This window comes from Oncorhynchus clarkii, chromosome 5 (assembly GCF_045791955.1).
Source record: "Oncorhynchus clarkii lewisi isolate Uvic-CL-2024 chromosome 5, UVic_Ocla_1.0, whole genome shotgun sequence".
In the NCBI taxonomy this organism is placed as follows: domain Eukaryota; kingdom Metazoa; phylum Chordata; class Actinopteri; order Salmoniformes; family Salmonidae; genus Oncorhynchus; species Oncorhynchus clarkii.
In genome coordinates, this window is record NC_092151.1 from 28,155,179 (window position 1) to 28,171,836 (window position 16,658).

Here is a 16,658-nt window from a genome sequence, read left to right on the forward strand (position 1 = left end):
TTCAAACCCTATGCAATGAGACTCGAAATTGCGCTCCGGTGCATCCTGTTTCCATTAACATTTCTAGGGCAGCGTTTCGCTAACGGAACCCCTCCATAACATTCCGCTGAAAAGGCAGTGCGCGAATTTCTAAAATATTTTTTTGAAATATGTAACTTTCACATATTTAACAATTCCAATACAGCAAATGAAAGATGCACATCTTGTTAATCTACCCGTCATGTCCGATTTCAAAAATGCTTTACAGCGAAAGCACAACATATGATTATGTTAGATCATAGCCAAGTCCAAAAAACACAGACATTTTTCCAGCCAAAGAGAGGAGTCACAAAAAGCAGAAATATGGATAAAATGAATCACTAACCTTTGATGATCTTCATCAGATGACACTGATAGGACATCATGTTATACAATACATGTATGTTTTGTTCCATAATGTGCATATTTATATCCAAAAATCTCAGTTTACATTGGCGCCTTACATGCAGTAATGTTTTGATTCCAGAACATCCGGTGATTTTGCAGAAATACTCATAAAAAACATTGATAAAAGATACAAGTGTTATTCACAGAATTAAAGATAGACTTCTCCTGAATGCAACCGCTGTGTCAGATTTCAAAAAAACTTTACGGAAAAAGCATAATCTGAGAACGGCGCTCAGAACCCAAAACAGCCAGAGGAATATCCGCCATTTTGGAATCAACAAAGTTAGAAATTACACCATAAATATTCACTTACCTTTGATCTTCACCAGAAGGCACTCCCAGGAATCCCAGTTCGACAATAAATGACTGATTTGTTCCATAAAGTCCATCATGTATGTCCGAATAGTCACTTGTTGTTAGCGTGTTCAGCCCAGTAATCCATCTTCATGAGGCGTGAGCATTTCGTTAAGAAAAAAACTCAAAGTTCCGTTACAGGTCGTAGAAACAAGCCAAACGATGTATGGAATCAATCTTTAGGATGTTTTTAACATAAAACATCAATGTTCCAACCGGAGAATTCCTGTGTCTTCAGAAAAGCACTGGAACGAGAGAACTCAGTCAGGAGCGCACGTCATGAGACCAAGGCACTCTGCCAGGCCACTGACTCAGAGGTCTCATGAGCCCCTCCTTTATAGTAAGTTTCTAAAGACGGTTGACATCTAGTGGAAGCCGTAGGAAGTGCAACTTGACTCCATAGACACTGTGTATTCGGTAGGCCAAGCTTTGAAAAACTACAAACCTCAGATGTCCCACTTCCTGGTTGGATTTTTCTCAGGTTTTCGCCTGCCATATAAGTTCTGTTATACTCACAGACATCATTCAAATAGTTTTAGAAACTTCAGAGTTTTCTATCAACTACTAATAATAATATGCATATATTAGCATCTGGGACAGAGTAGGAGGCAGTTCACTCTGGGCATGCTATTCATCAAAAAGTGAAAATGCTGCCCCCTATCCCAAAAAGGTTAATCATCCTTGAGATGTTTCTACATCTTGATTGGACATGATTTGGAAAGGCACACACCTGTCTATATGTCCCACAGTTGGCAGTGCATGTCAAAGCAAAAATCAAGCCATGAGGTTCAAGGAATTGTCCTTAGAGACAGGATTGTGTTGATCTGGGTAAGGGTACCAAAACATTTCTGCAGCATTGAAGGTCCCCAAGAACACAGTGGCTGCCATCATTCTTAAATGGAAGACGTTTGGAACCACCAAGACTTTCTAGAGCTGGCCACCCGGCCAGGTGACCAAGAACCCGATGGTCACTCTAACAGAGCTCCAGAGTTCATCTGTGGAGATGGGATAACCTTGCAGAAGGACAACCATATTTGCAGCACTCTGCCAATCAGGACTTTATGGTAGAGTGGTCAGACAGAAGCCACTCCTCAGTAAAAGGCACATGACAACCTGCTTGGAGTTTGCCAAAAGGCACTATAATGACTCAGACCATGAGAAACAAGATTCTCTGGTCTGATGAAGCCAAGGTTTAACTCTTTGACCTGAATGCCAAGGCGTCACGTCTGGAGGAAACCGAGCACCCTTCTTACAGTGAAGCATAGTGGTGGCAGCATCGTGCTTTGGGGGATGGGGAAACTAGTCAGGATCGAGGGAAAGATGAACAGAGCGAAGTACAGAGATCCTTAATGAAAACCTGCTCAGGACATCAGACTGGGGTGAAGGTTCATCTTCCAACAGGACAACGACCTTAAGCACACAGCCAAGACAACGCCGGAGTGGGTTCTGGACTGGTCTCTGAATGTCCTTGAGTGGCCCAGCCAGAGCCCAGACTTGAACCTGAAAATAGCTGTGCAGCGACGCTCCCCATCCAACCTGACAGTGCTTAAGATCTGCAGAGAAGAATGGGAGAAACTCCCCAAATACAGTTGTGCCAAGCTTGTAGCATCACACCCAAGAAGACTCGAGGCTGTAATCACTACCAAAGGTGCTTCTTCAAAGTACTGAGTAAAGGGTCTGACTACTTATATAAATGTGATATTTCAGTTTAAATTAGCAAAAATGTAAAAAATAAAAAACTTTTTGTTTTGACATTGAGGCAGGAGGGGTCGGGAAACAATGGCCCAGTCCAACGATACCCCAGGACAGGGCAAATCAGTAGGATATAACCTCATCCACTTTGCCAAAGTACAACCCCCACACCACTAGAGGGTTATCTTCAAACCACCAACTTACTACCCTGAGACAAGGCTGAGTATAGCCCACGAAGATCTCCCCCACGGCACGAACCCAAGGGGGGCGCCAAACCTGGATAGGAAGATCATGTCAGTGACTCAACCCACTCAAGTGACGCACCCCTCCTAGGAACGGGATAGAAGAGCACTAGTAAGCCAGTGACAGCCCCTGTAATAGGGTTAGAGGCAGAGAATCCTTGTGGAGAGAAGGGAACCGGCCAGGCAGAGACGCAAGGGCAGTTCGCTGCTCCAGAGCCTTTCCGTTCACCTTCAAACGCCTGGGCCAGACTACACTCAATCATAGGACCTACTGAAGAGATGAGTCTTCAGTAAAGACTTAAAGGTTGAGACAGAGTCTGCATCTCTCACATGGATAGGCAGACATTTCATAAAAATGGAGCTCTATCGGAGAAAGCCGTGCCTCCAGCTATTTACTTAGAAATTTTAGGGACAATAAGGAGGCCTGCGCCCATGTAAGGCTTTGTAGGTTAGCAGTAAAACCTTGAAATCAGCCCTAGTCTTTACAGGAAGCCAGTGTAGAGAGGCTAGCACTGGAGTAATATGATCAAATTTCTTGGTTCTTGTCAAGATTCTAGCAGCTGTGTTTAGCACTAACTAACGTTACTTTAGTGCTTTGTCCGGGTAGCCGGAAAGTAGAGCACTGCGGTAGTTTAATCTAGAAGTGACAAAAGCATGGATGCATTTTTGGGCAAAGTTTCAGATTTTTGCAATGTTACGAAGATAGAAAAAGCTGTCATTGAAACAGTCTTGATATGTTCGTCAAAAGAGAGATCATGGTCCAGAGTATCGCCGAGGTCCTTCAGTTTTATTTGAGACTTCTGTACAACCATCAAGAATCATTGTCAGATTAACTTCTGTTTATCTTTGTTTCTTGGGACCTAGAACTAGCATCTCTGTTTTGTCCGAGTTTAAAAGTGAAACATTTGCCGCCGTCCACTTCCTTATGTCTGAAACGCAAGCTTCTGAAACACCAACCTGCATCTCTCTGTCTCTGTGTTTCTCAGTTGGACGGCTCGGAGGAGGACCTGGATATCCATGACGACCGCATGTCATACCTGTCAGCGATGAGCGCTGACTACCTGAGCATGGACAGCCGGCTGACCAGTGACTACGACGACACGGCCGATGAGGGCGGGGCTTACACCGACAACGAGCTGGACGAGCCAATGGACGAGCCCCATCAGCCGGTGTCGGCAATCAGCCGCTCCTCGGAGCCCGTACTGACAGAGGTGGGCTTTACTACTGTCAATCACTATCACGCTCATTCAGTGTCCGAGATAGACTGGCATTTCTCTGTCCATCAACCTCCCTGTTAAAGGTGCACTGTACAGAAATTGCTCTGCCATTTCCTGGTTGCTAAAATTGTAATAGTTGGCCTAATTTCAGTTTGTGACATAAGTACCATCAAAAATGCTGGGAATCTTATTCATAACCAAAACATTGCATTTTCAACTGTTTGATGCTGGTGTACAAAACTGAAAGTAAAAGATGAAAAAACTAAAGACTTGAAAGCATAGAAATGGCACACAAAGAACAGATTTTCCGCTTTGTACTTGTTTTTAATAATGACAGATCTATAACTGATATTTCTATGTGAATTTGGATCGCCCCAAACATTCCATATTGCAGCTTTAAGTATACTCCAATAATCTGTGAATCTCCCATTGTCAGTCAAATATCTTGACTAGTTGTGTTGAACTAGTCTGGTTTTTGTTGACATGCGCATGTATGTCTGTTGACACATGTATATGTACATCCCTCCCCTCTCTAGAGACCCCATCTTGCCCACATACCGCGTATGAGGAGATCAGGGAGCAGAGAGGGGCTGAGAGACCCCAGTCCACCCCCCTCCTTCGTCCCTGAGCCCCCCAAGGTGAGACCCCTTGAAGCCCACCATCACCTCTCAATCCCCTGAACCCTGACTCTGACCCACATCTTGCACTTATAAGACTTACTAAGGTTACTATCCTCTTCTATTGCAGCAGGTGAGGGTGCAGTCTCGCGGGGGCTACGACTCCCACTCCAGTAGCACCATTAGCAGCGACACTGCCGGGGGGACCAAGCCAGCCCCACCTCCAGTTGCCCTCAAGCCCACCGTGGCCCTCAAGCCTACTCTGAGGGCACTCAACCAGTCATCTGAGGACCACGCTGTCCCGGAGGGAGAGGACCCGGCCAACCGCTCCTTCATGGGCAAGGTGAAGGCCTTTGAAAAGATGGACCACCTGGCCAGAGCCCAGAGGATGCTGGAGCTCCAGGAGGCTGAGCAAGCACGGGTCAGTACTACTGATAGTGGAAACTAAGTATAGATGGTAATGCTTCATAAACAAACTAATAGAGCTACAGCACCATGCATTCTGAGTGTAATCATGTCATATTCTGGTCAACTTTGCATTGCATATACCCAAAGGTATATTCAAGTGCGGATGTTGCCTTATTAGTTTAATGTATGTGCTTTGACTTAACTGGGCTTCCTCCTGATCTCTGACTGTAGCTGGAAATAGCCCAGAAGCACCCAGACATCTATGCAGTCCCAGTGAAACTACCAAAGCCCAACCACAACCGCCCACAGCCAATAGGGTATGTTTGTATATTAACCTTGTCTGTCACCACACAAATTAGCCTTTTTACTGAACTTTCCACTGCCTGTCATAGGTTGGGTTCAGAATGTGTTAATGTTTTTTTTTACAGACTTGATGCATAACAATCAGAATTCATGAAAATGTCTCTCTCTCGCTCTCCTGTGTCAAGCTCCAGCTCCAACCCGGAGCCCCAGACCCCATCCCCCAGGCCACCGTACTCTGAGAGCAGGGGTCATTTCGACGATGATGAGGAAGAGTACCGCAGACAGCTAGCTGACCAGACCAGACGAGGCTACTACAGTAACCCCCAGAAATACAAAGACACTGAGCTGTAGGACAGACAGACCCACCTATCGCACCCTTTCGTTCTCACCCAATCAGCGAGGCCCTCACTGTGCTCACTCAAAACAGCCTAGTGTCACGGTTGCCTATCCGAGTCTTTGGCCCGACCTAGTGGCAGGAGGATATATCCCGTTCCTTGTGACCACTAACCAAGTATGTGTCCTTACCTTGACTGTTTGTTTGCCTCACTATGTGGATGGTGAATTGGCATTTTTAACCTCCCAACCTCATAATGTGTACCCTGATGGGTAGTGTTTGATCTTCACCCTCAACCCCTCGGTCATATCTGCCCAGACCAATGGAGTCTGAGTATCCTGTCTTTTAAAAGAAATGTAAACCTTACATTTGTGTATATATTTATCTTTATACATGTTATACATCTTAAGCATTCTTTGTTACGTTAATAGAAATGTATTTGGACGGACAGAATATTTTGTCTACTGCTGCTCTATGGTCTGCTAGTGGTGGAGAATCTAGCCTGTATCCTTTTAAATCATGCATTGTATACCCTTTTGATTTACTCTACACTTGGACATTTTGTCTCCTTAAATACTAGAGATCAGCACATACAAAGTGCCTTTAGCTCTGAAAGTGTAACAGTGTCAGATCACTGAAAGAACAAACAAGCAGTCAACACTTGGCTCTCAGAGGTGATGGGCAAAACATGCCAGTTTACTTCTGTATTAGCTGCATCCATACAACCTGAGACGATCACATTTTTATGGCATATACAGTATATACGTTTTTGTTTTTTTACCATGGTGTATAGGAGAGTGACTCTTACTGTCTTTAACATGTCTGTTGCTTTGCTCTACATGTCTGTATTCCTCTACTATTTTTATTCATGTTCCTCAGGCTGCTGAAATCGACTGTAGGGAGTTTTACTTTCTCAAACAAATACACAAATAAATAACTTAACTTTCACTTGTGTCTTAGTTCATTCTATAAATAAAGGTGACAGTGCTGTGTGTATTTCTAATGCTGGCTCAAGCAGGATGGCTTCTGGGAGGTAATTCAACCCGGTGCAAATTATAGCATAGCTGCAACATCTAAGGACATTGCCTTTGCTTTGCAGAGTTACATATTTGTACATGCAAGCCTTAATTTAAGTGTTTTTTTGTCCAATGGCAAGCTCACATTTTGGTTTCCATGCCCCCATGGCAACTGTTTGTATGTGTAGTATTATAGTACATTCATAGGACCCTGAAAGACCAAATGTATTCCTTGCTCGTTGTTTTTCTTAAATATGCACATTAAATTCAGTTCTTTGGTTATTGATCAAACGCATCACATTTATACTCTGTCTGGTAAATTAATTTGTGCCTTCAGCGATGCACTTGTCATTAATATGTATAATGAAAATGGATTCAGATTAAGGCAAGTCAGTGCTGAGAAATGGGGAAGAACAAAAACATTTCAAGCATTTCAGTGAGAATGTGAAAATCAATGAATACATGGTTAATAAATAAATGCATGTAATTAAATACAATGGAAGTAAATCCTCTTAATGTGGACAGCATTTTCAGATGTAGACTGGCTGTTCCTGGGCAGTCAGCAGACGGTACATGGCTGCAGGCATAGTCTTCATGTGGATCTGCAGCACAAAGAAACAACACAGGTTGCATGATCAGACACATGCTACACAGCCGGACATGAGGCTTCCTACCGTTCTCAACTCAATAAAATCCCAGAAATTAATTGTAGCACCATTTACAGATTAAATTAGGATTATTTCAACTCATTACTAAATTGTCTGAGTTCAAATAGATTGACTCAACCCTGGACTGTAGTACATTCTAGCTGTTAAGTGTCTTCTCATACCTCTCCCACTGCATTAGACAGGATGTCAACAATCTTCTCATGAGGCGTGGCCACCACACTCTGGCTGTTGATCTCAATGATGCGATGACCGACGCGGACCCCCCCTCTCTCAGCAATGCCCCCCCTCATCAGGCTGCAGATCTGTAGAGGGAGGAGAGAGGGACAAACAGCTGATAAAGAAAACTACAATTATGTAAAAAAATATATATATAAGGGGACATCTGTATTGGTTTCTATTGTCATGGTACCCACAATCCCATTCTGTACGCTGAAGCCCAGCTGGTATCTGAGGTCTGGTCTGCGGATCAGCACCATGGTGACGGGGGGACACCTGACGATGTTCAACTTGATCCTGCACTGGGCCTTCAGACCCTGGAGAGTAGAGATGGATATTTAGGGGAGGATTGTAACAGGAGTTAACAGCCAAGACGAGGGAAAGACATGCAGATGCTTGCAGAACTGCCTGGTCAAGGAGTCAGTCAATTGTTTTCAATGTGTGCCGGCTTGCAGTGGGGCAGACTAGATTAAGGTTGACAACCATGTATCTGATTTTCAGCAGAAATGCACAGTTGGGCTCCAGTGACACAGAAAGGGAGAGGATACCGTGGAAAAAGACTTAAGGAAACACAAAAAGAGAGAAGGAAAAACACTGACCTTAATGATACTCTGGCAGGTGGAGAGGGGCAGTCCAACCAGACTTGTTCCATTGATGGTCATAATCTGGTCACCAATGTTGAGTCGACCAGACTTCTCTGCTGGCCCAGAATGCATCATGCTAGCAATGATGACGGTGGGCAGGATAGAGCCCCAGCCTGATTCCACTATGACCACCCCCAGCATCTCTCCCTTCTGCTTCTCGATGTTAACCTGAGGTAGGATACACAGAACAGTATGATATACCACTACTTACGCAATTATGGTCAATGCAACTATGTTCACTTGAATGCCTTCATGGTTCTAGTTAGCATTCTGACTGCAATAAGGATGAAATTTGTGCATCTATTTGTTACATTAACAAGAAAGGTTGCGTGTATTATAGGTCTACCTTGTACTGTATTAAAAGTAATTGACATCCACTATAGATCGAAAATCCCATATCAATCAAGCACAACACTGGCCTGCCCCCTAGTGGTTGACTCACGTCTCTGCAGTTCTCTGACTTGGAGAAGTGGATGAGGTCATCGTTGTACATGTCCTGAGTGTTGAGCAGGTCGCTGTACTCCCTCTGACTCAAGTCCTCTGGGTCGATTCCATTGGCCCGCAGGAACTCCTGATATGCCACACTGAATGCCTGGCCAATGGACTGGGCTATGAGCTGGGCCTGGACAGAGAGAAGGAGAGGCATCATACATGACTGATGAATACAAAAATATGCACATATCACATATGTCACACAATTCCTACATCGACACACTTGTGTCTGAGTCAAACAGATAATTTGTAAATACACACACACACACTTACATCCTCTGACTCAAACACGTGGCAGACCATCCTGTACTGGGGAAGGTCGTCACGGGCAGGGCTGTTGGTGTGGTCAGAGTGGTCAGTGGTTTGGTTCAAGTTTTCCTGAGCGCTCCTGGAGCGCACCATCTTCCCCCTGGCCATCAGCACCACCATGTTGCCTATGTCAGCAATGTAGGAGATGGTCCTCAGGGGCAGGTCCATCATGGACTCCTGCTAGGAACACAGGATAAGGACATGGTTATGTGGCTGTAGAGGGAAAGAGAGGTGTTTGGCAGTATAGTATGTGGGTGTAGTTTAGGTGTGTGTGGTAGCAGTGACTACTGGTGAGAGGTAAGTTTGATAACTTGTAGTGTTGGATTTTCTAATATTATAGATTGCTTGGTACCTGCAACATAGTGTTTGCTATCCTTGAGTCGATGTAAAGGTGAATAGTATACAGTATTTACCTGAGTGTCTGCGTTCAGCACTTTGATCCTCTGTGTAGACATGAAGAGATCCACTTCAGTGGAGGAAGGAACCTCATCCTCAGTCTGCACATTTAGGGAGAGAGGAGAGCAGCATTTCAACAACATGAGACTTTATTCACAACAATAACAGACAAGACTTAGTTATAATAATAAAAAGACACAGAACAAACAGCCGCAACACTGTCACTGTACCTTCTTTCTGTGTTTAGCTTGCTTTTGGGCGGTCTGCCGTATGGAATAGCAAAAGATCGAGAGAGAGATAGAGAACCAGAGAGAGCGATCAAAACAGTGCTTAGTAAAGAACAGTAAGATGGGGCATGTGTGATGTCAGCTGTCTATCACATCTGACAAAAGTTACTGGTCCAGAGGTTATAAGGCAAACATCCTCAAAAGTTGCCCCTTTATCAATGTGATATGAGCATCCCTCAAGAAACAGACTGCATGTGTTAACAACATACACTAACTGACAGATGGCCTAGGCATTCTTCAATGCTTGTTTATGGACATGAAATAATGTTATTTGGCAGATCTATCAATAACTATTCAGTAAAAATGTAATGCACATAATTATATGAATCTAAGGACATGATAATTATTATCTATGAAATTCTTACCTCCTTGTTAGTGGTCATTTAAAAGATTGAAAAAGGAAAAGGAAAATTAGGGAAGAGAATTGGGTCCTAGTTGATATGACCCCCATGTGACTCTCACCCTGACACGGCTCATAGCCTCCTGGGCCTGCTGCATGCGGGCACTCTTAGTGGGTGTCCTCTCTGACAGCAGGTGGGTGGAGCCCAGGTAGCTGGCTGCAAAGATGATGCCATCGATCAGGTCCTCTGGGTCACATGGCCCTGGGACTATAGACAAGACGGTCATTGAGGCTGGGTACAATCAATAGTCATCAGAAATTACAATGTCTGTACATCAGATTTGAGTGAAAACATACCACTGCTCCTGACTTGTTCCATAATGTCATTTGAATTCCTTTATACCACAGCAAAGCTTTGTCTCCAAGAACTGAGACACTCACCTTCCACATATGAGGGAAAGAAGGGCATACTTCTCCGGATCTGAAATTGGAATATTACTGTTATACATCAGTAATGGTGTTGACAGTAACTATAGAATAGCACTTCCTTAAACCTCAGTCATCTCTTTTCAGAGTAGTGTGTTCATCATGAATCATGTAGAGGCAGCTCTGCAGAGTGGTCACTAGCTGGCACAGCCACAAAGTCATAAAATCTGATTTAAACCTAACCCTAACCTTAACCACACTGCTAACCCCAATGTCCAACCTTAAAGGGATACTTTGGGATTTTGGCAATGAAGCCTTTAATCTACTTCCCCAGAGTCAGATGAACTCGTGGATACCATTTGTATGTCTCTGTGTCCAGTACAAAGCATAATTAGCTCGATGACTTGAAGTCTATGGGTATCTGAGAGCACACAAACTTCCAGCCATTGCGCTAATTCTGCTTCGAAATTGCACTAGCGCTAGTTAGCAACTTCCTTCAAACTGCACACAGAGACATAAAAAATGGTATCCACGAGTTCATCTAACTCTGGGGAAGTAGATAAAGGGCCTCATTGCCAACATCCCAAAGTATCCCTTCAACCTTAAATTAAGAACAAAAAGGGATTTTTGTTCTGATGACTTTTTACAATATAGCCAATTTTGACTTTGCAGCTGGCCTAATGAGAAATCGCTCGGTTCTGCCTCCAGTACAAGACTCATGATAAAACGTCAACCGCATTTGAAACAGTGCACAGCAGTCACTTACCTCCTCAATCGATGGAGGCCGAGGCGGTTCCTTCTGCTCCCTATGCTCCCTGTGCTGTACCTGGTGTGTTCTGGAGGACTCTGCCCTCACAGGACAGATGGGCTCTGGGACTTGCGCCAGAACTTGGGCTGGGGATGGGACTGTGTCGCGAGCTGGAACTTGGGTATAGTGTGAAGGTGACTGAGAGACAGGCTGTAGGAAAGATTAAGAAATACATATAGAAAACTTCAGTTAATGATATTATCGATATTTTCTGGTGGCACATTTAAACAGATCAGAGTAAATAACATTATTGCCACTGAGTTGTTCACTATAATTTTTTTGTTGTAAGATTTTATTTTAAACAATACAAAACATACACATACAAACGACAACATCACACAAACAACTATATCACACCTGGCCAGACCCCATTCTTACACACCCATAGAGTTGTTCACTATTATCAATGATGCAACTCAACTATGTAAACACTTCAAACAAATATGTAAACAACTATGTAAACACTTCAAACCAATTATTTCCATAGTGATCCAGAGCTGCCTCATACTCACACTCACGTTGCCTCCCGGTGGCTGCTGTGGGGAATACTCCTCTTCAGTAGGACTGACTTTCTGTCTCATCACCCACACAGGCTCTATGGGCTGGTCAGGAGTGTAGGGCGATCTCACCGTCTTAGTCTTCACCTCCTCTATGGCCTCTCGGATGTCCCTGATGGCCAGAGAAATGGCATTCCCTAATCCTCTGACACTGTCCTCTGAAAGGCCTTCCGCTGGAAGCCTGAGCTCCATCCTGGCCTGCTCATCCTGTAACTCACCTGAACTAGGCTGCCCAGAGCTGGGATACTCTGCCTGGGTTTCACCCTGCACGTACCTGGGAGGTGGCCCCAGGCTTTGAGAGCTGGAGCTTTCTTTAAGGCTGTCACCCTCCCCATCAGACGTAGTGTCATCGTAGTGGTGCAGTCTTGCGCCAACTGAGCGACCCTGCCAAGGGGGGCTGGTCTGTGGTAACCCCACCTCCCTACCTGGCCAGGAGGCATGTGGTTGTGGATTAGTGGGTGGCTCAGTGTCTGTAGCTCCCTTATAAACATGCTCCCTCTGTCTACAACTATAGGGCTCTGGGTAGGGTTCTGCATATGGCTCATCAGGGTCGGCCTCAGATCTCATGTGGAGCTCTCTATCTAAGTCTGGATAATTAATTAATGTCAAGGGTTCGGGGAAAGACTGGGGGTAAGATTTTGCGTAGGGCTCTGTGTAGGATTCTGTGATGGATTCTGACTGTGGGTAGGACTCATAATAAAATTCTGCATAGGTCTTTGGATACGAGTCTGTAAAGGTGAAAGATTCGGAATGGGACAGTGGAGAATCAGTGCAGCTCTCATCGTCAGGCATTATGTCAGTGTCGTGAGTGGGGCTTGGGCTAAACTCATCACTACATTGGTCCGAGAGCTCAGACTGAAGTGGAGGGGGCGAGAATGGAGATGGAGAGGTAGGTGGTGATTGGCGAGGAGGTGGGCTCAGGGACGGAGCCTCCATGCTTAGAGAGGCAGCACTATCAGTGTCAGAACAGTGGCCATTTGTTCCATCTTCCTGGTTGTCCTCTCCCAAATCCCTCTCTCTTTGGTCCTCTTCTCCAAGACTCGTCTCTTTTAGGTCCCCTTCTCCATGGCCCCCCTGCTCCTGGTTCCACTCTAGGTCTGTCTGGATGTCAAATCCACTCTGAGCACTAACAGACTGAGTTATGGATGAGCTGCACCCTTCCTCCTCCTTCTCCTCATCCTCCTGAGGCTGGGGAGAATCTCTGTTGGTAAGGGGTGGTAGCAGCTCTTGAGGGGGTATATCAGGTGCAGGGGGACATGGTGTGTGGTGTGTTGGCGTAAGAGTACCAGCAGTAAGGTCAGGTGCTCCACTGTCCTGTGTGTGGTGGGGTTGAGGGGAGTGCATGAGGTGCTGCTGCTTCATTGTTGCTGGACCAGTCATGTCACTCTGCTCAGTCAGAGAAGCGTCAGATGACCAATGATGTGGAAACGGCGGGTCGTGGATCTCTTGGATGTCTCTCGGCGGCTGTCTCCGTCTGTGAACTCTGACCCTGGGCTCCCCCTGGCGGCGGTAGCGGGCCACGCCAGGGCGGGGCGGCTGGGTGTGGCGAGGAGGCTCCATAGCCACTCCCTCCCCCTGCCTGGACAGGCCCTGCCCTGAGGGTGAACGCCTATGGTGCCGTGGGGGGCCGCGGTCCGAGCCTTGGTGCGGAATAGAGGGATGATGATGGTGGTGGTGATGAAGATAAGGATCCTGCCCGTCCTGACCGAGCATTTGGCAGGGTCTCCAACTTCTCCGGACAGGGACACCCTCTCCCCCGCCTCCTCCTGCTGTGCCATTGGGATGCCTGTTTCTGGGAGCAGCTGGAAACTTCTGCTCCTCCCCCACAGCATCACCTAGCCGCTCCCCCTGCTGCTTGTGGATCATCACTCTGCTGTAATCTGTTTACATATAGAACATGGTCCTTCCGTCTCCAAAGAAACACCACTCACAGCACTGCCTGAAGGGAGACAGGAAATTCATGAGAACAGACAGGTCATAGTTCAGGGGTCTGGATGAAACAGCAGGGTTAGGAAGGCATGTCTACAAACAGGAGAATGGGATTGTGTTTTGAGTGATAGAGCACCACTGTGGTTATGAAGTATGTCTCACTCGCCCAAAATCCATTTTAATGTCAATTCTATCCTCAATTTCGGTCAAATAAAAATATTGAGATTGAGATTTGCCAATACCACACACATCTACATAGTACAACACACACACACACACACACACACACACACACACACACACACACACACACACACACACACACACACACACACACACACACACACACACACACACACACACACACACACACACACACACACACACAGACACAGACACAGACACAGACTGTACACTGACAGATAAGAGGCTGCAGGTCTCCCTATTCTCCAGGGAAAAACCAAATCTCATCCGATTCATCTGGGTGTGTTTAATCTCAGGTATATTCTCCCTGCCCCAGCAGCAGCACCACACCACACCACCACAGCACAGCAGCTGGCATTAAAGAGTAGGAAGGACAAAGCCCCAACACCACCGACCTGAAAGAGAGGAGGCTGGGCTGAATCCTGAACTGTATGCTCAGTGTACAGAATATTGATGTCTGGACTCTGGATAGATTATGCAGTATACTCAGCAGCAGTATACTGATTTCAAAGTATAGTATAGGATTAGCTTTCACAATTTTGCAGGTGCAGTATTCTGTAGTTTTAAGAGCTATAGGCTTCTATACTTTATGAATTAATGAGAGTAGCTCAAATGCAAATTGGATGGATACAGAAAGCAGAGAATGTACAGATTTAATAACGGCTGGATAGCTGAGTGGAGACTAGGGGCAGAGGTTAATGCAGAACCTCAGGATGAAAAGTAATCTTAGTGCAGGCAGAAACAGACAGAGAGGAGGACAGAGTGCAGATGATATGTTTGATTCATGCCCTTCCCCCGGTGCTTGGTGCTGCTGACTGGGCGGGCACCTGGGGGGCAGTGCCCGGGTCACAGATGGTCTGGCTGTGGGCAACATGGGCCAGGCAGCCGGGCCGACGGAGGGAGCTGTGACCTGTGTACTGCTCGTCCATCTGTCAGGGCTCCAGTGAAAGCCCCAGGGAGGGGATTAACCAAGCCATTAACTCACTGATTTTACACTAGCCTAACACACACACACACACACACACACACACACACACACACACACACACACACACACACACACACACACACACACACACACACACACACACACACACACACACACACACGAGACAAGGCCAATGTTAAAACAGTGTTTACATGTAGCATCAATAGGTCTACTGGTTACATTTTGATGACATGTTTGTTGTTTCAGCAGGATGGGATTAATGTATAAGCAAGGTGGTGTGATGACTGACTAAAGCTTATCCAAGTCCCACGTTTCATGGCCGCAGGCAGGACATTTTTAAAAAGATGCCTGAACGTGAGGAAATGAAAAGGGTGGGACAGCAGGTACCTTGTGACAAATACTATTATTTTCATTGGAAGCAGCCCAATGGTAGGTTATGTTATTCATGCAATACAATTGCAGTGACGACCAGCATTATATGAGACAAATTAAAATAGAAAATACAAATAATTGCCATTTCCTAAAACTACACTGAACAAAAATATAAAAGCAAAATGTAAAGTGTTGGTCCCATGTTTCATGAGCTGAAATAAAAGATCCCAGAAATGGCCATACACACATTATGTTTATCTCTCTAAAATGTTCTCTAAAATCCTTTGCCAAGATAATCCATCCACTTGACAGGTGTGGCATATCAAGAAGCTGATTAAACAGCATGATCATTATACAGGTGCATCTTGTGCTGGGGACAATAAAAAGCCACTCTAAAATATGCAGTTTTGTCACACAACACAATGCCACAGATGTCTCAAGTTTTGAGGGGGTGTGCAATTGGCATGCTGACTGCAGCCATGTCCAACAGAGCTGACGCCAGATAGTTAGATGTTAATTTCTCTACCATATGCCATTTTAGAGAATTAGGCAGTACTTCCAACCGACCTCACCACGTGTAACCATGCCAGCCCAGGACCTCCACATCCAGCTTCTTTACCTGTGGGATAGTCAGGGAGGGGGGGGGGGGGGGGGTTGAGGAGTATTTCTGTCTGTAATAAAGCCCCTTTGTGGCGAAAACCTCATTATGATTGCTGACTGTGTAGGAGCGCAGCAATGAGTGGGCCTGGGAGGGCATAGGCCCACCCACTGGGGAGCCAGGCCCACCCATTGCTGCGCTCCTGCACAGTCATGTGAAATCCATAGATTAGGGCCTCATGCATTTATTTCAATTGACTGACTTCCTTATATGAACTGTAACTCAGTAAAATATTTGAAATTGTTGCATGTTACGTTCATTTTTTTGTTCAGTATTAGTTATAGGCCTATGTGCAATAAAGTGTCTTTTCAACCGCGATATGTCCGGAGTCCAGACAGAACAGTCACTATTCTATGGGATGAGAAAGCGCTTTCCCGATTCTGTCATCCTGTGTCACAGCCCAAAAGGAAAGCAAACAGTAATTTATGCGCTCGATCCTGTGGTTAAATAGTACATTTTTGTTATTGACAACTGCACTACGAATGGACAGTCGTCATTTTTAAAAAACAGGCACCTGTCTGAATGTCCGACGACGATGAAAGGCTGTACAATGTGACACATCTAATGAAATTATCCATCTGCCAGCTGCTTTTCGTGGTCAAATAATCGGCGCAACCGGCTACCTTCAATCATTCCATTCCATTCTATATACTACCGACGGAATGCCAGTCGCTGTCATGTTAATCGTTGCCCTATATTCTGGATGATAAATATAATCTTACCTGTTCGTCAGTATGAATGGGTTGGTCGCGTAACAATCCGTTTCACCATTTTTGCTGGTCCCTCTGTACCTT

General features: G+C 45.4%; 2 protein-coding genes across 9 annotated transcripts in view; one reads left to right on the forward strand and one right to left on the reverse strand.

The window, feature by feature from the left end:
- LOC139408607 (tight junction protein ZO-2-like) overlaps positions 1–6,541 on the forward strand; it is a 41,184-nt gene extending 34,643 nt beyond the window's left edge. For 5 of the 8 annotated variants that reach the window (XM_071152686.1, XM_071152687.1, XM_071152683.1 and 2 more), the window contains 5 exons: positions 3,701–3,925; positions 4,468–4,569; positions 4,679–4,969; positions 5,188–5,273; positions 5,445–6,541. In XM_071152686.1, the coding sequence (XP_071008787.1) occupies positions 3,701–3,925; positions 4,468–4,569; positions 4,679–4,969; positions 5,188–5,273; positions 5,445–5,610 (870 nt within the window). In that variant the 3' untranslated portion in view covers positions 5,611–6,541. The remainder of the gene's footprint in view (positions 1–3,700; positions 3,926–4,467; positions 4,570–4,678; positions 4,970–5,187; positions 5,274–5,444) is intronic. The other 3 variants (XM_071152688.1, XM_071152689.1, XM_071152685.1) reach the window with 3 other exon arrangements.
- Positions 6,262–16,658, reverse strand: LOC139408608 (amyloid-beta A4 precursor protein-binding family A member 1-like). Its single transcript, XM_071152691.1, has 14 exons — positions 16,587–16,658; positions 15,774–15,825; positions 11,708–13,691; positions 11,154–11,345; positions 10,403–10,442; positions 10,084–10,229; positions 9,565–9,597; positions 9,352–9,435; positions 8,903–9,118; positions 8,580–8,759; positions 8,093–8,305; positions 7,691–7,810; positions 7,439–7,579; positions 6,262–7,211 (listed from the first exon to the last, which is right to left on the reverse strand). The coding sequence occupies exons 3-14, from the start codon at positions 13,616–13,618 to the stop codon at positions 7,140–7,142; spliced, it is 3,348 nt and encodes a 1,115-aa protein (XP_071008792.1). The 5' UTR covers positions 13,619–13,691; positions 15,774–15,825; positions 16,587–16,658; the 3' UTR covers positions 6,262–7,139.

Coding starts and splice junctions, on each gene's coding strand:
- LOC139408608 (XM_071152691.1), bottom strand. CDS start 13,618: ATGATCCACAAGCAGCAGGGGGAGCGGCTAGGTGATGCTGTGGGGGAG. Junction 11,346..11,707: donor CACCGGGAGGCAACGTGAGT/GTGAGTATGAGG, acceptor TCTTTCCTACAG/CCTGTCTCTCAGTCACCTTC. Junction 9,119..9,351: donor TGCTGAACGCAGACACTCAG/GTAAATACTGTA, acceptor CTGTGTTCCTAG/CAGGAGTCCATGATGGACCT.